This window comes from Drosophila miranda, chromosome 3, assembly GCF_003369915.1.
Source record: "Drosophila miranda strain MSH22 chromosome 3, D.miranda_PacBio2.1, whole genome shotgun sequence".
In the NCBI taxonomy this organism is placed as follows: Eukaryota; Metazoa; Arthropoda; class Insecta; order Diptera; family Drosophilidae; genus Drosophila; species Drosophila miranda.
In genome coordinates this window covers 19474086-19495286 of record NC_046676.1, presented here as the reverse complement: position 1 = coordinate 19495286, position 21201 = coordinate 19474086, and the positions used below count along the sequence as shown (strand labels likewise).

General features: G+C 45.4%; 5 protein-coding genes across 18 annotated transcripts in view; 4 read left to right on the top strand and 1 right to left on the bottom strand.

Annotated features, from left to right (window-relative positions):
• Positions 1-2331, top strand: part of LOC108159549 (protein grainyhead) — a 40751-nt gene extending 38420 nt beyond the window's left edge. For 8 of the 10 annotated variants that reach the window (XM_017292951.2, XM_017292952.2, XM_017292955.2 and 5 more), the window contains one exon: positions 14-2331. In XM_017292951.2, the coding sequence (XP_017148440.1) occupies positions 14-140 (127 nt within the window). In that variant the 3' untranslated portion in view covers positions 141-2331. The remainder of the gene's footprint in view (positions 1-13) is intronic. The other 2 variants (XM_017292953.2, XM_017292954.2) reach the window with 1 other exon arrangement.
• Positions 2332-2636: 305 nt separating this feature from the next.
• On the bottom strand, positions 2637-3969 carry LOC108158208. The gene is made up of 2 exons (XM_017290430.2): positions 3819-3969; positions 2637-3763 (listed from the first exon to the last, which is right to left on the bottom strand). Exons 1-2 carry the CDS (start codon positions 3864-3866, stop codon positions 2705-2707), a joined length of 1107 nt encoding a protein of 368 aa, XP_017145919.1. The 5' UTR covers positions 3867-3969; the 3' UTR covers positions 2637-2704.
• A 1263-nt stretch (positions 3970-5232) lies between these two features.
• LOC108159063 (calcium release-activated calcium channel protein 1) lies at positions 5233-21147 on the top strand. 4 transcript variants are annotated; one of them, XM_017292006.2, is made up of 4 exons: positions 5233-5477; positions 13191-13666; positions 18618-18785; positions 19961-21147. In XM_017292006.2, exons 2-4 carry the CDS (start codon positions 13247-13249, stop codon positions 20498-20500), a joined length of 1128 nt encoding a protein of 375 aa, XP_017147495.1. In that variant the 5' UTR covers positions 5233-5477; positions 13191-13246; the 3' UTR covers positions 20501-21147. The 4 variants fall into 4 exon arrangements, with proteins under 4 accessions (XP_017147495.1, XP_017147494.1, XP_017147496.1 ...); XM_017292005.2 differs by lacking the exon at positions 5233-5477 and having other exon boundaries at positions 12947-13666; XM_017292007.2 differs by lacking the exon at positions 5233-5477 and having other exon boundaries at positions 12948-13666; positions 18633-18785.
• On the top strand, positions 8010-10115 carry LOC108159064. Its single transcript, XM_017292009.2, has one exon. The coding sequence runs from the start codon at positions 8899-8901 to the stop codon at positions 9844-9846; it is 948 nt and encodes a 315-aa protein (XP_017147498.1). The 5' UTR covers positions 8010-8898; the 3' UTR covers positions 9847-10115.
• Positions 13935-16403, top strand: LOC108159065 (trypsin I-P1). Of its 2 annotated transcripts, none has more exons than XM_017292011.2 (3): positions 13935-14753; positions 14965-15473; positions 15530-16403. In XM_017292011.2, the coding sequence occupies exons 2-3, from the start codon at positions 14988-14990 to the stop codon at positions 15875-15877; spliced, it is 834 nt and encodes a 277-aa protein (XP_017147500.1). In that variant the 5' UTR covers positions 13935-14753; positions 14965-14987; the 3' UTR covers positions 15878-16403. The 2 variants fall into 2 exon arrangements, with proteins under 2 accessions (XP_017147500.1, XP_033246665.1); XM_033390774.1 differs by having other exon boundaries at positions 14823-15473.
• Positions 21148-21201: the final 54 nt, after the last annotated feature.

The following is a 21201-nucleotide window of genomic DNA, read 5'->3' as shown; positions in this document are numbered from 1 at the left end:
GTTTTCGTTGCAGGATTACTGCGAAAATTGACGATGATATGATATCGTTCTACTGCAATGAGGACATCTTCTTGCTGGAGGTGCAACAGATCGAGGACGATCTGTACGATGTGACGCTGACGGAGCTGCCCAACCAGTAGCAGGAGCATCCACTCACAATACACAAAAATATGGACACAATTTTTGCCAACAACACACACACAAGTTGTTTCAATAAGCCATTTTCCATAGAGCCTAAGCCTAAATCGTAGTGTAGTTGTAATGTGGAGCCAGAGCCCATCCAAGTTGCTACAAAAATGGATGGATATATAGAAATGCTAATACAATATATACATAACCACATAAATATACATAAACATATAGACATATGCATAAAATTCGATTTAGATTTAGCAACAATGAGATTACTGAAATTTTTTTGATCAAATTTGAAATTCTCGCTATGTTTATAGATATTGTAATATTGTCTAAGCCCTAATCATAATCGTAATGTGTATTTATGCGTATATAGAACCATATATATTGATATATATCGAGTCTATATAGATATACATACACTCGTACATATGTATGGAGTGCAAAAGCTGTCTGTCCAGTAGCACATAAGTTTCGCTTCCGCACCCCTGCTTATGCTTAGACCTTAGGTCCAGGGCAAGTAACAGTTACAGAATCTATCTTTTAGAACCTTTAATTCTATATATAAACACACCCTAGAGATACATGTATGTATGTTTGTCGTAAGCGTTTACTTGTTGAATATAAATTGTACAATTTTTTTTTGGATAAGACCACACAAGAACAAAACAAAAAACAAAAAACAAATCGTTTGTTCTATATTTCTGTTTCCAAATCTCGTAACTCGTTACCCGTTACCTTTCCTCTACTATCCGGCCCACTCTGTTATGTTATATATAATTAGGATCTCTGAAAGAAAAGAAAAAAAAATAAACGGAAATTTGAAGCGAAAATTACTTTGACATTGTCCAAAAGAAAAGAATGCATAACTATCCGTAACTTTAGGGATACACATAGCGATAAGTACACTCTGCAATAAAACATGTTGATAAAAATCGTAGTTAAGTCCCAGATAAGGCAAAACAATATCGAAACAAAACCACAAAAAACAAACAACAAAAAAACGTTGAAGCAAATTTTTTTTTTGCATTTGTTGTAAAACAAACAAAAATATCTAAAAAGAAAAAAAAAACAATCTCGAGAAACTCGTGAAAGTTGATTCAAAACTCAAGAATGGAAGAAAGCAAGATCCGATTGTAGCACCATGCAATAACCGACATTCGATTATATATAAAGAGATACACAGTTACAGATATATATATGTATACATACAGACAGACATATGTACATATATATACATATGTATGTAGGAATAGCATATCGCATAGCATGAATGCGTTTACAATCTTTGTTTGCCATAATTAACAGTTTAATTTAATTAACGAAATGTTTTGCGTACAATCCAATCTAGGCGCAATCCAGGCAGGAGGCTCTGCGAGAGATCGATCGAGACCCGACCTGCCTGGTGCCTCGAATACTCCGCATCGATTGCTACCACTCTGAACAGTACGCGTTCAATGCTCAATATTATTATTATTTGTTTATTAATTGTAATCCCCCTTCCACTTCCATTGCTACTGCTATTTGTACTCTACTCCCTCACCCTCACCCTCGTCCCTCGTCCCTCGTCCACCCTCCTCCAGCCCTTTCTACTTCTTTGACTTTGACTGTTTATGGGAGTTTACAGGGTAATCGGAATCGCAATCGGAATTCGAATTCCCGTCTTTTGCCCACGACAGTCGAGGTGTTGTACATCACAATTTTTTTTTTAGCTTTAGCACTTAATTCTAAGCGTACTGTACTCTATTCAAGATTATACAATATTATATTAAATGATACGCGATCAGATGATATGATATGATATGATACGATACGATATGATATGAAATGATGAAGAACAATCGAAAATCTTGCCGGAATGTTATAAATCTTTATGTTTAGTTTAATGTAACCCCTAAGTTCTATTCTCTTTCTATATATTGTATACAAACACATACACATATATTTTAAAAGCCAATAATTTATTTTTTGTTACTGTTGGAAACGATTCCGCGAAAAATAGAAAAGCAAAAAACCAACAAAAAAAAGTGAAAATCAAACTGAAACTGAAACTGAGAACAAGTGGTACGCACTCCATGGATCGTGTGAGAGGCAAATGTCCAACTTGAGAATGACAAACGAACAAAATAAAACAAATTGTACAATATAATTATAATGAATACACAAAATTTAAATAAAGAACAAAAAGTAAAGAAATTATGCTTCTGTGAATGCTTCCACGTGAGTTTCGTTTGCTGAAGGAAATGCATATGATTCCTTTGCTGTATCCAGTGCTATTAAAGTGTCTACGTCCTTGGGGTTTTTGGAATTGGAATGGGCCCCCACAAAAGCCCCAATAATCCGACGACCATTGCAAGAATATTCTGTGCCGCCACTTGCTGTGCCTTCCCAGCACCTGGTTGAGTCCTTTTTTGTAGCCTGTATATCCTTTATGGAGGTGAGATTCTCCCATCGGTGGTAAATCCACAATAAAAATATAAATAATAATAAACAACATCATACGTATTTAACTATTTATGTATATTTGTAACAATGTAACAACACCAACCATTGGCATATATGTATGTACTTATTTGCCACCAAAACCTGGTGCGTGTGTGGAGAAATGCCCCTGTCGGTGCACGGTAATTCCGTGGTATGCGGGATAAAAATAGCTGATCTGGTGCAACGGATACTTTGGTATCATGTACTCCATCCGCATGTTCCGCATAATGGCGCAGTTAATGTAGTCGGACCACTCTTTCGTATCGTTGGTGTGGCACATCTCAGACAAGCCAAACGTATAGAGCTCCTTTCTGAGTGGCATAAAGATGGGTCGTTCGCCAAACGACCGATTGCGGACTCGCACCTTTAGCCAGTCGTATACTTTGGGCACGTTGTAGAGGGTGGATTTGCCCCGGCATACCTGACTAACCCCGACACGGTCTGGTATATATTTCCAGTTGGGGTTATCGGTTAGAACGGGATACCACCAATAAATAGTCGAGTAAACGCCCATGTCGCCTGGTGCCCATGTGGGAGCTTTTGTTCTGGACCTTTTTTGTTTTTGTGGGGGGCCTTTTAAAAGGTCCTTGAAATTAAGGCCGCCCCAAGGATTCACTGGCCAACTGTCGGTGGTTTCCTCAATCCTAAAAATTTTTGTGACAGCATCAGGAGCTATTTTAGCGTCAGTTTCTTTCTGACTAATACTAGTTCTCGTAATATTATTGGTACTAGTACTGGTATGACCGTCATTTTTGGGCCCAACTCTTTGGCCAGGTTTCTTAATAGTGTGGGGTTCAGGTAACCTCGTGGTCGGTGATTGATGGTCCGTCTGGAAGGCTGCACGAACTGCAGGCAACTTCGTGCCTGATTGATGGTCCTCCTGGAAAGCTGCAGGAAATAGTCGAATGATCCAATCGTCAGACTCGGTATTATTTGTTTGTCCACCATATCCAGAGATATTGGAGGCCACCACCAGATCTCTGGCTGTCCCCCCCGTGGATTTGGTTGACATCATTTCCAGTTGGATGGCGTTGGAAACCCACGACTGGGTTCGTACGTGTGATCCAGACTTGTCCAGGCTGTTGTTGGTGTTGTTTTTACCACTCAGGAGAGGGGGCATAGCATGCACAATAAAAGGCATCACCTGGAATTATAAACCGTTTTGGATACATGCGAATGGCTTTGAACGGAAAACTTACGCTAATTAGACAGCCGATGCCAGCAACCACTAGATAATTTTTCTTCATCGTGTTGTTGTGTTAGTTGTATAATTAATAAATAAAAAAACCAATTATGTTTTCGTATTTCGTTGTTCGCTCTACGGCAGATTGAACTATACTAAAAGGCATGTTATTGTTATCGAAATCTATATATTGGATGATTGGAAAGGCCTGGAGATCGAGATCCCCTTCCATCTACTGTTAACTAACAGAAAAAACATAAACCCTTCTTTACAGTTTCGTTTCCTTTTTGTCCAACCGGTCAATGGAATCAATGTATCCGCAGAACCAGAGATTAAAGAAGACGTGCATCATCGTGCACACAGTTAGGGTGACTATGCAATTTAATAACATCGAGCGAATCGAAAGACCTAATGAATTAGGATGATTTTACAACAAATACGATATGATATTTAGAAGGCATTGAAAGCAGTTTTGCGGTTGAAACCACTAATGCAAAAGCAAAAGTTTAATTTTGTTGCACAGTGTTTTTAATTAATAGAAGTGCATTGTTGCAGCTGCCGACGTCAGCTGCGCTGCCTCTGCTGCGGGTTGAGGCACGGCACTTTGGCCTGAAAGTCGTCTTTTTGTTGGTGGTTTTCTTTTTTCGTAATGGTATGTAAAATAAATGTTGCATTTTAGTGTTTTTTTTTTCGATTTGTGTGTCTTATTTTTGTTGCCCAAGTGTTGTAATGTTTGTTGTAACAAATGGCAACAGCATCGGCGGCAACAGCAGCGGCGTCAGCAGCGTTAGCGGCAGCGGCAGCGGCAACGGCACCGGCGTTTATTTACGTTGGCTCTGCTCTGCCATTCCGTCCATTCATTCACAGCTCTCGGTGATGGACGAACGTGTGCGCGGTGCTTGGCTGTTCGTAAAATAGTGTTTTTTTTTTGGTTCTTGTTTTTTTCGTGTGTGTCATTCTTGTACTCTACGGATCTCGCACTTATATATGTGCATACAATTTATTGTAGTTTTTGCATATTGCTAAGCATCGCAACTGATTTCTTGCGGGCACCGGTACCTCCCCCTCCGACGCGGCTTAGTATCTCATTTGCACAACAAACAATGTGCAAATATTTGGCCCGCCCGTTGACTACACTAAAATAATCAGAACAGCACATCGCGGAGAACGAACGGATGACGGACGCGACGGGACCTGTGCCTGTGCCTCTGCCCGTGTCTCAGTGAGGAACTATACAGAGATAAAGATGATCTCCTAATGTCAGCGGAGATAACGAAGAGACCATACCATGCATAATCAGCTCGTTCATTCCCGGTTCCGAAAAGAGTGACAAGCTCCCAGTGAAGCCAGCCAGCCAGCCAGCCAGCCAGCCAGGGCCAGTCCGCCAGTTACCTGTCTCGTCTGCTCTGCGCCGGTCGTGGGTTTTCTGTGTGTGTTTTTTTTGTTTGTTTGCTGCTCTGCTGCAGTTACAGAACTCGTAAGCTTGTTTAGAAAGTGTCGGGCTGAAGGCGGTGGCATACCCGTAGAAAGTGCATTAGCTGGAAGCCAAACAACAACCCATGTTAGCCAACTTAAGCGTATCGTTATTCTACATATCGAGCTGTAACAATAAACAATAATTTAATCAACTAAAGCTAATCAAGTTACACACTTGTGCAGATACGTACGAACACAGGTGAGATTTACAGTCATCCCATTCGGATTGCCTTTCCCTTTTCCTTTACCTTTCCAATTGAAAACACCATTCTCCAACCAGATGCACATTACATTTTCAATTCCAAGCTATTTAAAAATCCAATTGACAGTTACACTTTCGCTGGAATTCAACATATGTATGTACAATATATACAATATCCAATACAGTATCCACAACTTGTGCAAGTATTCGAAGCCAATTACAATCAATTGAAAAGGGCGCGCGTGCCATTGCCAGAACAGATCACAACAGAACAGAACAGACCATTATAGAGCCCGAGAAGAAACAGGGCCTTGATACTGTTAGTTATAGGGTGACCTTCTGACACGCCACCTTTGTACTTTTTCCTGGTATTTGCGCATTGTGTCACTGTAACTGTAATAACTGTCATTGTTCTGAAGAGAGTTCTCCTCGCTGTGGGCTCTGGTACCTTCCGTGCTGTTCCATATCGCTTGCATCACAAAATTATGGATTAGATGCAAGGGATTCTCTGGGAAAATAAAGCGAACTCAGATTGTTTCGTAATTAAACCGAATTAATTGCTAATCTCTGGATCGGAGCATGTCAAAACTTCTGCCTTCCCTTATCTAAATTTGCCTTTGATCGGGACTGGGGCTGGCCCATTAGATCTTGAACAAAGTTCTGCCTCGTGCCCAAGACGGCATTGCTATTTCTCCCCCTTTTTTTTTTTTAAGCCATTTCCTAGCAATGATACAATCCCATTGCCGCCAACTGCGATCATATTCAAACATTCATTAAAAATTCGTTACTTACTCCAACAGCAGTAGAGGATTAATTGCACAACGTTGACTCCTCCCCCACCTACCCGCCTAACCCCGTCCCTCTGATACGGAGCTTGCAAATTAACTTAGAATGCATAACAAATTAAACAAGACAAAGTTAGCCCGAAACGATGATCATGATTCATCGCTCGTGGCGTGGATTTATGGACCCGTGAAAAGTGTCTGGCCTTGGTACTCGTACTCGAACCGTACTCGTATCTGTAGACAATTTTGAAGACTTGTGTAAATTGGCTCTGCGCCTGTTTGCCAGCTGTTTGTTACACTTGGACCTTCGTCTGAGTCTTGGCCTCAAGAGAACTGTTGATAAAACCTTTTCTCAGGGGTTTCTCAGTGACGGCAGCAGGTTAAAGTATCAAAGTATCATTACTCGTCCCGCGCAACAGTATCCGCAAGTCGGCACGCTGCCGATGGTGGGGCGGATATCGAGGCAGGTATCAGTGGGTATGCATTTCTCGCATTCTCCGGAGAGGGAGAGACGAAACCCGTAAGCTCGCCTCGGCGAAAGCTGCACTCGCCATGCAATCAGCTGTGGGCAGAGCAGACGCTCGTCGAGCTTCCGCGAGAGCTTTGGCACCGTGGAACGGGTTTAAGAATTTCCCTTGTCTTGCTTGTGTTTACCTGCTGCCCGACTCTTCCGCATGCATCTGTCTGGACCGAAATCGGTCGGGGCGGGAGCCGGGCGGGGTATCAGTAAACAGGGGCAACATCAAAAGTCTCCATTGATTACACAAGTCGTCACCCTGGGCCATAAAGTTTTCCAGGTATCATCTGATCATCCGAATCTCTCGCAGCAATTAGATTAAGAGATCTTATGACCTCAATAGCTTAATGATCGGCAGTTTAAGGGCTGTCCGGAATCAGCGAGCCGTAAAAAGCATTTAATTAACCAAATACGCCGGGAACGTGCAAACAATACCAGAGATGACTTCTTATCGTGCAAGAGAAGCATAAAAAGATACAAAAAACAACAGAAGCAAGTTTAAACGAACATCCCATATCCACTATCTACTATACCTTTTCATAATTACTGTATAAATCCTTTCCTTTCAAAGTCGTCTCTATCTGGCTCCGATCGTGATGATTTTGAGGAAACAGACAGACAATAGCTTCATATAAAATCCCCTTGAAGAAACATGACTAAGAGCATTCGAATTGAAGATAAAACACCTAGACAAATATTAAGGTAAACTTTCCGCGGGCCCCATTGAAGCACATAAGAATACAAATGTTGTGCTGCTCTAATTCTAATATCTGCCATAGCATATTGCCCAGTTTTTTACTTATGCAATATACCCTACAGGTACTGTACAGGTATTGGGTATAGAAATGGGCCCATCAAGTGAGTGCACGAAGGTTTTTCCCCGACGAGCGTGAGACAAAAAGCGAGCGAGGAGAGAGAGGACGACACGGAGCCGGAGCCAGAGCCAGAGCTGGGTTAACCGCAAAGCGCTCTATTCTGTGTGCTTTTAATCAAAAGTTTAATAGATTGGCGTCGTTGACGTGCTTGAGGAAATTGCCGACTGGCCCGCAAAATAATTACAGCAACATGAAATAGAAAGAGAGAGAGAGAGAGTGGTGTGATTGGAGCTCAGGCGAGAGAGAGTGGAGCTCTCTCACCCCCTTCGGTTCTCCCTCTGTCGCACTCCGCTGCGAAAGCTCTGGCTCTGGGCTTCGGTTCGACTGGGCTGGGGCGTTCCGATGGGGAATTGTGATTTCAGTTTCATTTTTGAAGATCACTTTGTGCGAGGCGGACGCGAGATAGAGCGAGCAAGCGAGCGTGCGAGCGATCCACGAATAAACACCACACTACGGAACAGTTGACTGTATATGATTAATTTGTGTACTTAATACATAAATAAATATAATTAAATAAACCAAGCTGTGCAATCACATCGGCAGCCGCCTCCCAGTGGCACAAGGAAGAGAGTGTGTGGAGTGGAGCCAAAGTGCAGTGCAGGAGAAAAACGCATCCCATTCGAATTTCATTTTGAATTCCTACATATATTCGAGCGATCGCATCCATTCCGTTCGATTCCAATATCAATGTCAAGTGGATCGCGATCACTCGGAATCCGGGGTCAGGAGAGCGCTACGACTGATTAACACTCCATCTCCGGCTCTAATGAGCGCAAAGCAAACGCAAACAAATAAATAAGTAAACAACGAAAACGGCAAATTAACAAAAGCGAAATCGGAATCAAGAAGCAGAGGGAAAAAATACGCGGAATATAGAAAAACACGTTTCCACAAAAAGCGCATAAACGGCAACAAATAACACAAATTGTTGTCGATTTTGTGGCTGAACACGCGTACGCATTATACGTTAATCGGAGAATATCAAATCGCAGGGAGACACCAGACGTACAGCTCCAACAGATCAACAGATCAACAGATCGCGGCCCAATCTGTGTGGCTGTTTTGGGACTAACCCTGATTCTGGCTCTTACCAAATATGAGCAGGGGCTGCCTGTCGGACCAGTTGCTGTTGTAACGTAACCTGAGCAGCCGTGACCGAGACACCAAACCGCGTCAAGTGGAGACCAGACCTACATTCACCACACACTCGTACCACCAACATACTCGTACGTAGTGCGGCCATGGAACGCTCTCACAGCTGCAGCAATTTCGAGGCCAGAGTAGGGCCGGGAGCGTCACTGGCTATAGCGGCAGGAGGGGCAGCAATAGCCGGGTCCAAGGAGGTGCCTCAGCCGAAGGCCCACGCCGGCAGCAGCGACAACCTGCCGCTGAGCATCTGTCCCAGCTCCGCGGATCACTTTCCGCCCAACAAGCCGTTGCGCAAGCGCAAAAAGCTGCAGCGCCAACAGTCGGCCGTCGATGTGGACGACCTGGAGTGCGATTGCGCATATGCCGCCGATCTAGAGGAGAATGCCGACCACGACCAAGACATCGAAAACGAGCAGGACAAGACCAGCCTGGACGCCTTGCCACACTTGCCCAGCCACTTCGCGCAACAGCAGAGCCCCGCCCATGTGAGCATGGCCCTGCAGCGCCACATCTCTATTTCCTGCAAGAGCAGCGGCCGAAACGGGGCCAGCCTGCGACGCTGTCGCTGCCTGCGCCACGAGGAGTCCTTCGACTCTTGCAGCACGGCACCGGAGCTGAGTCCGCAGGCCCAGCGCCAGCACCGATTCAGCAGCCTGCTCTTGAGGGACAGCTCTGCCTCCGTGCAGTCGGACTCCAGCCGGTACTCGAGCGTGGACAGCCTGCTGGAGTCTCGCAAGCCGGATCCGGAGGCCATACTCATCAACCTGGGCTTCGGTCCCGTCGGCTCCGAGGACATGCTGTCGCGGATACCGAAGCGCTTCCTGAAACCCTCCCAGGTGCCGGGCATCGACACGGAGGCGTTTGTTCAAAGACTGACCCTGGCCAGTTCCTTGGCAGACTCCAGTGTTCTGGGGTATCGCGGACTCATCGGCAACCCGGACATGCCGCCCTCCTCGATTGTGGCCAAGATCATGGAACGCTTCGAGGTGAACCATCATCGTAAGAAGTCAATGGGTTCCATCGACCATCCAATACGATGATTCGCCTAAGCCAGAAGGACTCACCATTCCAATCTATTCCATTATAATCTTCTACTATTAGTCAGCCAAATAGGGGGCTCTACGTTTAAACTTGCAACCCAGCGGGGGGACATGTGATCATTGTGATGTCTTATCTTGTCCATAGTCCTTAGAAATGCCGCGTACTTAGCTGTGTATTATTGTACCAATCGATGAACCAATGTTTTTGTGAACTATTGTAAACTCTAGTTAAATAAGGATTAAAGAGAATTGTATTTTATTTTATTGTATCTGCAAGTCTTGTACTTCACACAGGTTTTCTTTATTGGAATTATTGTGCATTTCTAGAAGTGTTCTGTGTAAAAATATTTTACAATTTTGACTTTAAAATCATTGATTTGTTTGGTTTGATTCAGAAAACTGTTTCTTGCCGATTCCTGTAGACACCTCTTTTCCATTTCAAATCTCTGAATGGTTCGGATTCAACTCTAACAGAGCTTGGTGTCTCCAGTGGAATCCTAAAATTAGAAATCAGCGTCACTTTCCGTACGCTGTTTGTTCATTTTGTAGTTGAACAAATTCATTTGCGATACGGTTCCATGATCGCATTTCCATACGTACTCGTACAATATATCTCAGCATTTCTGTACGAGTGTATTGTTATCGACAGACAGATTTCTGAGAGAAGCTTTATTAATAGCCGATGACTATGACTTGGCGTCTTTTGGGACCTCAAGGGTCTGGAGCCGAGAGCCGAGACCCAAAAGAACGTGGACCCAGGGCGCAGGGATTATGTACATTCTGTGCAGCGATCGTTTATTGATTTCAATTGCCTCTAATTGTTTACATTCATGGTCTGACGACGAAGCAAACTGCGCCACTGGCACCCGGAATCCAGCACGGGAGCACTGCATGCCTTGGCATTAGCATTGGCATTACCTCATTCCGCACACGTTTGGGGGTTGGGTTGCTTGACTTGACCCCAAACGGCCTTTGCCGTGCGCCAAACAAACAACCGCTTCTCCACTGATAACATAACCGATAGCGTTTGCGCACATTTGTAACGCCTTGAAAGTGCCACAATAACTTATTGAGAATCGTGTGGATGTGTGTGCGAGTGGGGGAATATCCAATAGATAACTGTTCTGGGGCACATGACTCTCTATCTATGTACCTATCTACTCGTATGGGCTGTCGGGTAGGCTGTTTGCCAAATTAATTCTCAGACAAAGCAAAGCAAGGCAAAGAGAGAACACTCAAAGAGGCCGAAACCGCGAAAGCAAATCCATTGCCACCTCTACCACCATGGGGCCCAAGAGCAAACACATGGATATGCGGATGTGCGTGTCTGTAGTACAGTTGTAAAATAACACAAATGCAAGTTCAAGGCGCGCCACCAACCATAAGAAGAGATGCATTTTATTATAAGTATATATTTTGGTATATGTGCAGCAAGAGGGGCACGAAGCTATTGCTGCTGCCACTGCGCCCACACCCGGAATAATGTGAAAGAAAATTTGCAAAGCAAAACACAAGAAACAGCAAATTCGAGAAAAATTGAAATGTGTGTCACAGCTGGCGGGCAGACAGACCAACGGGCAGACGCACAGACAGCCGGACAAACAAGAATGCATTTAAATTGTGTTGAAAAACAATTTAATTAATTTATTTCTGTGTGGGCGTTGATTAATTGCTTTATCGGTCAATAAGATGCAGCCGGTTTTGGCAGAAACAAATTATGGATGGTGTGAGCATTAGAAAGAAAACAAAATGAGCCCTAAGCACTTTCAGTAGTTTAAATGCCTTACAAATCAGATCAACATTGTAGTTCAACGGGTGCTGTGCTCATAAATTAAATTTCCGTTAATTGCGAGCTTTCGCGGGCTGTTTATTGGAGCTTATCGGACAGTGCTGCCATGTGCCGCATTTGTCATAAATATTATAGAGCGCGAGATTTTGCAAATCTTCCCGAAAGAAAAAGCTCAATACTATCGCACGGAAGGACGTTCAAAAATTTGTATTTTCCACAAAATTTTTAAATTGATTTAAAATTGCATTTCAGCGACAGAATTGAGGTGAAAAAAGTCGAGAAAAAAGAGGTGAAAAAACAAGACAAAAAAGATTTGAAAATGGTGTCAAAATTTGACGTTGTATTTAAAATAAATAAAGTATGGTACCAAGAGTCACTGCCAGAAACAGCTGGTTAACGTGACCAGAGCTGCAATTGTTTTTTGTTGGTATTTTCCGGTATTTTTAAAAAATGACAAAAATGACGTCAAAATGAGAGAAAAATGAAGAAGAAGAATAGAAATGACAATGGCGCGCTTCTCAAATTCAAATTTCAATTTTGAAAATTTCAACTGGACGTGTTCCCGACGGTCTGGTGGGCAAGGCATAAAGCATCAAAACAGCTGACAAGTAGATAATAAATACACACAATACACACACCAAAAAAGCACAACAAACAAAATTTCAAAATTGCAAATGTTTAAATTTTTTTGTGATCATTAATCAGAATCCGTAGAATCTTCAGACCAGCTTCTTTAGCTTCCCTCCTTGAGCGAGTACTTCATGGCTTTTGGCTCGTTCTCCAGGAAGAGCTTCAGTATCTTCAGTACAAGGAACGAAAGTTAATGGAAACGCAGCTGTCCGAGATTTGTTCGAAGTTCTTTTGGTGCGTGTCCAGGTCAAAGATAAAAACAAACAACACGATCTGATCAGCCATCATCTCGTCAAGTACACCCTCCCGATGAAGAATCATCTCGTTGTAATCAGGACCATGTCTCTATCATCGACCGTTAGTTCGTCAATGGCATCAAAGTTCATGCCACAGTTCGACAATTCGTTCATGAGCTCCCGGAGTTTGCGGAACTTTAACAGATTTTATTTGTAAACAAACAGTAAACCAATAAAAAGGAGTACTTAAAATTATGTCTTGTAGTGCTGTACGCTGAGCAGGTAGTAATAATAAACCGAATATCAAAATCGAGGGAAATTAATAATTCGTCGTTATATTTACGGTGTATTTTTGTAATGAGACGGTATATTTCGGTATATTTCTGGGGGTCGGGCGGTATGTTTTACCCATAAATCCGTCACACTGTTTATCACGCGCTAGTGTATTTCATGCAACAAAAAAAACAGCAACAAAAAAGCAAAACAAGCCGTACAGTACTTAATTTTCTCGTGTGCATTTTTTGTTTGTTAAGTTGCTCTCTTCAAACCGACCCCCGACCGTCCCATTCGTACTTAATTTAAACATTATATTTTTTTCGTGTGTTTTTCCCGACCGGCCATTGTTACTTGCATCAACTAACATCGATTTCCTTACATTTGATTCATGCAAAATGGATTTCTCTGCGAAGACAATAGCTGAGGCCGCTGGCACTCCGTTTGGCAATATCTGCAACATCTCGACAAGATGTCAGTGTGGACCACATCCAACTCAGGTGGCCTAGAGACCCTGCCCGAGTCGCAGCAGCTGCCCAAGCACCCGGCCCAGGGACCCCAAACTTCAAAGACCTCAGCCAACACGTTTTTGCAGTCCCAGCGCCAGTCCGGCGGTCCCTTGAACTTGAATTCCGCCACGTTCACCACCGCCAACACAGCTCATCACTTCCAGCACGTTGTGGCCGCAGCAGTAGCAGCCGCCACATCCGTAGCCACCGGACACCACCAGCACCAACAGCAGCAGCACCATTACCACCACAATTCCGGCGGTGCCAGTAGTAATCACGGCAGCAGCCCCACCAGCAGCAACGGATTTAAGCGCTCCAGCCTCAGCAACTCGCTGCTGCAGTTCCCCCCACCGCCGCCCCCATCGGGCCAGAGTCATCCAAAGGTAAGTCAATAACAAATCAATCTATCCTTCACTCTCGCCTTTCCCCCATTTACATTCCCCATATTGCTATGGAAGCTATGGCCGATCTCCGACGTACTGGCAATCAATCGCGAAAAAACAGAATCGGTACGAACTGGTGGGGCGACTTGCGGGTGGCGGGTGTCTGTACATGTTTCTAAAATCCGAATCTGGCACTGGATCTCTGGAGGGGTGGGGGGTATGGCCTCTGTTTCAAGTCGAACAAGATCCCACACAAAAACACACTAATATAAACACACACACATACTACCGCGAGTGCGTGCAAACAGCGCTTACCTTTTGCCTACCTGCTGGAAAAATTATTGAACGGTGCTTAGAGCAGCCGCCATGGCGTCACAGCCCCCCCTTCTCACTAATTGACACCGCGAGAGCCGCACTCGTGCACACCCTGCCCTGCCCTTTGTCTTTTGTCATCGCTTATCGGAACTTTGTTTGCCAACGATAAAGAAAAAGCCACAAAAAGTGGGTCTGCTCCTTGGGCGGCGACTGTAAAATGGTAAATGGTGTTTGCATACGTGTTCCGTATGATACCGCATTGAAACCACAAGCGAAATGGAAAACAAAACGAGAATAAGAACAAGAATTAAACACCGAAATATCCACATCAGCATGCCGACATAAAACCTTCCGTTTCGCTGTTTTTATCGAGTTGACTTATTTTTACACGCTTTAAATTTTACATTTTGCTTCGTTTTGTGTTCCTCAGCGGAAGTCAAGTGCTCCCCCGAAACAAGGGAGTGGGCGAAGGTGATAGGAGACAGAGAGAAAGACACTCAGGCAGACAGAGTGCAGATAGAGAGAGAGAGAGGGCAGTCGTCTGCTGATAAAGACAGCATCGAATACGGGGTGACACCTCGTTCAGTTGGAATCGCAAAATATGATTAAAAATACGAACATTTATTTATTTGTGCAATCCACAAAAGGAATCAATTTTCCATCTAAAAAGTTCTCGAACGCGAGCTACGTAGTGTTCCAAGAACATCAACAGTCGAGTCTTTAATAAATTGTCCTCATTCATCAACAGTCGCGTCTAGTACAGATTCTGTTGGTAAGCATCAACAGTTGCGTCTGTGCAAACGTGTCTTGCTTGGTTTCGCGACTGAAATTCTTCTACCAGTTTTCCTTTATCAGCATCACCAGTCGCTTCTGAGAAACATGCCATCGTGTTTGCTATAGATGATCCAATACATTTCTCTTTATCCTTTCCGGAATTGATAAAAACTCTGCTTCTTGCGATTGGAAATCGAAAATGAGGGCAGTCATCCGTGTGCTACTGTCTCTGATGCTATTCGTGCCTGAGTTCTGTGAAATCCGGGTTATAGACAGGACACCATCGGTAGCTTGGCATCAAGATATTCTGGATGATTCCAAGTTCGTAGTGTCGATTCGCACTGCAAAGCCAATTCGGTTTTGGGGCGACAACCACTTTTGCGGCGGGTTCATAATCACGTCCTCTTGGGTTGTAACCACCGCTCGCTGCGTCTCCGTGATGCCTTCCAGCTCCTGCTGCTACCCCACTGAAAGAAGAAATCTGATGGTGGTGCTCGATACCTTAAACCGCCTTGACGAGCCAGTCAGTGAGAAGAAGATTGCCGTGAAGAGGATTGTCCTGCATCCCAAGTACAATGCATATTGCCATGACTTGGCCCTGCTGCAGCTGAAGAGCTTTGTCCCCAGGAACCTGCACTACAGTCAGACGATGCTGCCAGAGCATGAGATGCCAAAGAACGCAACCTGCATAACCTTGGGTTGGGGAAGGATGTACACCGTGAGTGTGCAGATCATCCTGCAAAGAATATCCGTGTGACTGCACCTCCTCCACAGGACGGACCCATTACGAACGAGATGATGATGCTGATGGTGTGGACGAATCCCGAACTTAATTGTCAGAGTAGCTGCGCCTTTCGCAACAAATCCATCTGCGCGATCCGCAGTGATGGATACGGGAACACAAGCCAGGGAGATCTGGGTACTCCGCTCCTCTGCAACCATACGCTGTACGGGGTGTTGGGACTGCGGAAAAAAAGCCAGGAATACGGAGCCATGATCTTCACCAACATATACGATCACATGAACTTTATCGGCAGTACCATAAGCGCCAGCATACCACGTCGTGGCTCTGGCCTCACCCTGACCCTAATCCTGACCTTGTCCAGTGTTGCGAGCCATTGATGAAGATGTGAATAATGATGCTGGAGTGTGGGTTGTGTTGCTGGCTGGTGGTTGGGTTAAGTGGGTGCAATCGATGTGGATTTTAATTGGATCGAATCGAATCGAATCGAATCGCTCTTTGTTCAGGGTTCAGGGTGTCAAGGGACATGTGCCCAGCAGCCCCTTCCAACCCCTTCTAACAGCCATGGAAATCACTCGAATCTATCTCTACTTCCCCCCATTCATCAATCGATCAGGTAGAAAATCGTGTGACCGCTGATGGATCGCCAAGAGAGCAGCAACCCCAGCCACCTCCCCGAGCACCTAGCAGCGCCTCCGTAGTCGTCGAGTTTTGTTTTGTTTTCACATATTATTTTGTTGTTTCTTTCTTTTCCTATTGGTAGTTGTTGCTGCTGTTTCTATAGTCTTTTTCTGTTCTATCTACAACGCTCTCTCTCTGTCCCTCTCTTTCTCTCTCACCATAAATGCTTTCATTCGAATGGCATTAGTAATTTGATTGCCATTATTGTTGTTGTTTTTTGTGTCATCGCAGGCCGCCGTTTGAATTGATTGTCGAATTTGAATACCGCGCCGCCGTCGTCGTCATCATCAGTGTACCCGCTGTCGTCGTCGTCGTCGTCGTCTCTGCTCTGCTCTGCGGCCTGCTGCCTGCTGGTTGCGCTTCGTATCAGTTAGTTAGTAACTTTTGCCGCCGTCGCTGCTGTTGTCAACGTCGTCGCACAAGCCCTGCCCCAGCCCTGCGTCCAAGGAACACGTAAGAAGAAAAGGAGGCACACCCCTGCTAAAGGCAAGCCAAAGAGCGGCCACGAATCCCACCTGAATTAAATGTATCGAAAGCAGAATTACTTTTCGATCTTTTCCCGTCAGTGGTTGCGCACTGCGCGGAAGTGCTGATGCTTCTGCTTCTGCTTGTGCCAGGTGCCATTGCCAGTTGCCCCGTCGCCTGTTGCCATTGCCGTCGCGTCGCGTCGCGTCGCGTCACATCGCCTCTTCTGCGGTGCCCTGCCTGCTGTCTGTCTCTGTGTCAGCGTTGGCCGCCGTTGCAGCTTCCCCAACATCCGTGTTTGCAGTCGGCAGTCGGGATCGGTACTTTGAACGGAAACGTACGCAAAGCAAGCGACTACGCTGCGTGATGACCTTGTCCGTGAATGTGTCTTGAGCTCGGACTCGACTCGGGGTATCCGTAATACACCTCGTACTGAATCAAGTGTCGCCTGACCTGTCAGTGTATGCGTGCCAGCAAAATTCGTTTTATTGACACACGAATTTTACATTTCATAAACCCATGAAACTTTTATAAATAAAAAGTAAATATTTTAACGCACTGCGGAGCAAGATCAGAGGGATAGAGCGAGAGAGAGAGAGCGAGAGAGAGAGAGCGAGAGCGACCGAGCGGCAGAGAGTGAGAGGCGTGAGGAGAGCATTTCGCCAAGTTTAGTGTGCCCCAGACCCCAGTCTCTGTAGGTATTCTGTCAGTGTGTGGGTAATTGCTGATCAATTGTCATGTGCCCCAAAAGATCACACACCAACACAAGCACACTCTGATGTACACTGTCGCGCAAACGAAAAACATTAACAATAGCAAAAGCAAAAGCAATAGCAAAACCAGAAGCAGCAACAACAAAAACACATTAATGGGAAGCGCAAAATCAACCAAGTGAAACGGAAATTTAGAAAATAAACCCAAAAAGATTGAAAACTTGACTGAAACAATTCCGATCCGATCGAATCGAAGCCCCAGTGCCCGTTGCCTGTCCGGAAACGAGTGACCCTCCTCCGATAGAGTCATTAGAGAACCGCCATGAGAGCAGTCTGATCCGGAGACGAACAGAGCACCAGTACGGAGACAACACAGCACATGCCGCCACGGCCCCTCGAGGAATCCTTCCCGCCCAAACCCCCTCGCCGCAAACGACAGATGCGGCCCGAACAGGAGCCGGGCCATCACCCGGAGACCCAGACCCAGGCGGATAACGAGGACGAGCAGCTGCTGCCCTCCACCAGCGTCAGCAATAGCAACAGTACCAGCCAAGCCAACACCAGCGCCAGTATCCGGAGCGACACCTACTCCAGCCTCCGCTATACCCGTTCCAATCTCAGCCGCAGCAGCCTTCTGCTGAGCCACCAGCAGAGCTCCTTCGATGGCAGCGCCGCCACCACCACGGAGCGTACGGAGAGCAGCGAGACTCTGGACATGCTTCCGCTGGGCAGAGGTCGCTCCCAGTTTCATGCAGCAGGCAGGTGTATGGGACAGATGCCGATGAATGCGCCGATGCGGGCGGGCCAGCCCTCGGCCCTGGCCAGTGCACTGCATGCAACGGCGAAGCTGGCGGCCAGCGTAGATGCATATACGGCGGCGGCGACGGCGACGACGGTTCCCTCTGGCCACCTACCGATCACCGGACCCGGCGCCGACTACAGTATGTGCGACTCGTGTCGCCCATTGCGCTTCCACAGCCAGAACCCCGGCCAGAGCTGTCACATCCACAGCAATCTCGGCAGTCGACCCGTCCACTCGGGCCCGAGTAGTTACGTTGGATCGTCGCGATATCTCTACCACAATTTTAATTCGAATTCCCCACACGCGGGCTCGGGACGCTTCAACGCGCAGAGAGACGCCTCTCTCCCACCTGCGGCAGGTCCGCCCCTGCCGTTACCGTTACCACTGCCGTTGCCGTCAGGGCTAGCAGCTTCCATATCACCTCCACCATTTCAGTTTCGCACCTTCCAACAGAATCAGTCTTACCGCTTTCAGCCGCGCCAGCACCGCACCGGCAGCAGCAGCATGTCGCAATCCGGCGAGGATCTCCACTCGCCCACCTACCTCTCCTGGCGCAAGCTCCAGCTGAGCCGCGCCAAATTGAAGGCCTCCAGCAAGACATCGGCCCTACTCTCCGGCTTCGCCATGGTAAGTCAATAATATTTATATTTCTATGATGCATTCAGTACTCGAAAGACAGGATAGTGATATTACAATAGGACTCTTGCAATGAGTTTGTGAATCCACAACATCATATAGAAAAGAAATAGCATTTTTCCCTTGTTCCGTTGTGAGAACACATCACGCGTCTGTACATAAACGTAATTAGATCATAAACCGTATGCACAGCAGGGTCAGAGATTCTGGCAGAAAAACACCAATTTCCTAGACGGTTTCTTGGGTGAAATCCCATCGAGAATAATGGCCACAACGAAGTCTGTATACACTGTGAGCGTTATGAGTATTCCAAATGTGATGAGAAACTGGTTTGCTATGCGAGTGGGAATCTAAGCTGTAATTGGTTCCATTTCAATGGTTTCCTCAAATGATGTGCTCGGCCGAGCTCAGGAATATACAAAATAATAGTAGAGCATTATGATTACATTGATGTTGTAAAGAAATATAATGGTTTTCTGTACATTCATGTGTACCTTCTAAACATAATTAACTTTGACTAGAGAAAAATTAGATCCAATTAAATTTGTGTTAAATTTATATTTGAATTTTTCAAACAATTCTGTCAGCTATAGACCATGCATTTATTTCGGTATGGTTTCGTACCCATTAATCGGGGGTATATAGGGCTACCTACAGTGATCGAAGGTCTTCCAATCGGGCAATAGATCTCGCTGACAGAAGGCGGATTCCCACCATATTCATTGATAGCCAACGTCAAATTCTATTATAAAATCGAAAGATGAACATTATAGAATTAATCTACGTTAACAATCTCTCAATTTATGGAATGTTGTTTTTGCAACAATATATTTTTTACTGTTTTCTTTAAAACATTGGGTATCCTCTGCTCCGCCACTATTTTGACTAGTTTTATTTAGTATATTTTGCATATATTTCACATGTTTGTGCACCTAGGTAGAAGGTGAGAGAGGGGCAGATCAGATAAATTAACCCAATGAGATACTTATTATATAAAAAAATCTGCTCGCGCCAGCAACACTTGCCAAAATGTTGAGAAAGATGGCTAATAATAATAATAGGAGGAGCATTGCCGCCTGAGAGCGGCGATCTTGGCAGAGTAACCCCTAACCCATCCACGACTCTCACTAATCTCCCGACCTCTGCTCTTTTGCGTCCCCCCACAGGTGGCGATGGTGGAGGTGCAGCTGGACCACGACACAAAGGTTCCGCCCGGCATGCTAGTGGCGTTCGCGATCTGCACCACTATGCTGGTGGCCGTGCATATGCTGGCTTTGATGATTAGCACCTGTATCCTGCCGAACATCGAGGTAGTGTGCAACCTGCACAGCATCTCCCTGGTGCACGAGTCGCCGCACGAGCGCCTGCACTGGTACATTGAGACGGCGTGGGCATTTTCGACGCTGCTGGGGTTGATCCTATTCCTGCTGGAGATAGCCATACTGTGCTGGGTAAAGTTCTATGATCTGAGCCCGCCGGCGGCCTGGTCGGCCTGCGTGGTGCTGATACCAGTGATGATTATCTTCCTGGCTTTCGCCATACACTTCTATCGGTCTCTGGTGACGCACAAGTACGAGGTGACGGTCTCCGGCATACGGGAGCTGGAGATCCTCAAGGAGCAGATGGAACAGGATCACCTCGAGCACCATAACAACCATAATCGCAATAACGGCATCCACTACGGTGCCGCCGGCGACATCGTTTAGCAGTATCAATCGCGCGAGGATCCCACGAAGCAATAAACCATCTCGGCGATCCTTCTCTGAAAACTTAACGAAAACGAAAAGAAAAGACACTTACGGCAGTGGGCCAGAGGCCTCGCCGTCAATCCGCAGACTAAATAAGTGAATATTTTGTAAATTTGTAGTTGATGCAAATTGTGATACGCAGAAGGCAGTAGATTTTTATTATACAAAAACAGTATGAGTACGTATATTCTAAAGGATTGTGCCCCGAGCAATGTTTCTTTAAGCTCAAGACCTTTACACATCGTAACCCCTGTGTACTCATCGCATGCAATGATGAAAGACCCAAACTAAAGCAATACTACTTTCAAGTTTAAACCACTGTGTTGACTAAATATTCCTCAATATTAGCTTGTATATTTGTTGTAACTAGTTGGCGCGTCCGCTAATATCTGTATTGTATTTTAGTGGTATGCCATCGCTCGCGATGTCAGACCCAGACCTCATCCATAGCGCAGTCTTCCCTCGCCCACGTAGTGTGTAAGAACCCAATAATTCGAACCGAACCAGATCGTGTTAGCCCAAATTTTGATATTGATAGGCGAATATGTAAGCGAAATTGCGCTGTAATTTATACACGTACGATTAAACGATTTTTTCTACCTATATTTAACCGAAGCAAGCGATTTTCTATTGCCGTTCCCCCCGCCTGACCTCCATCA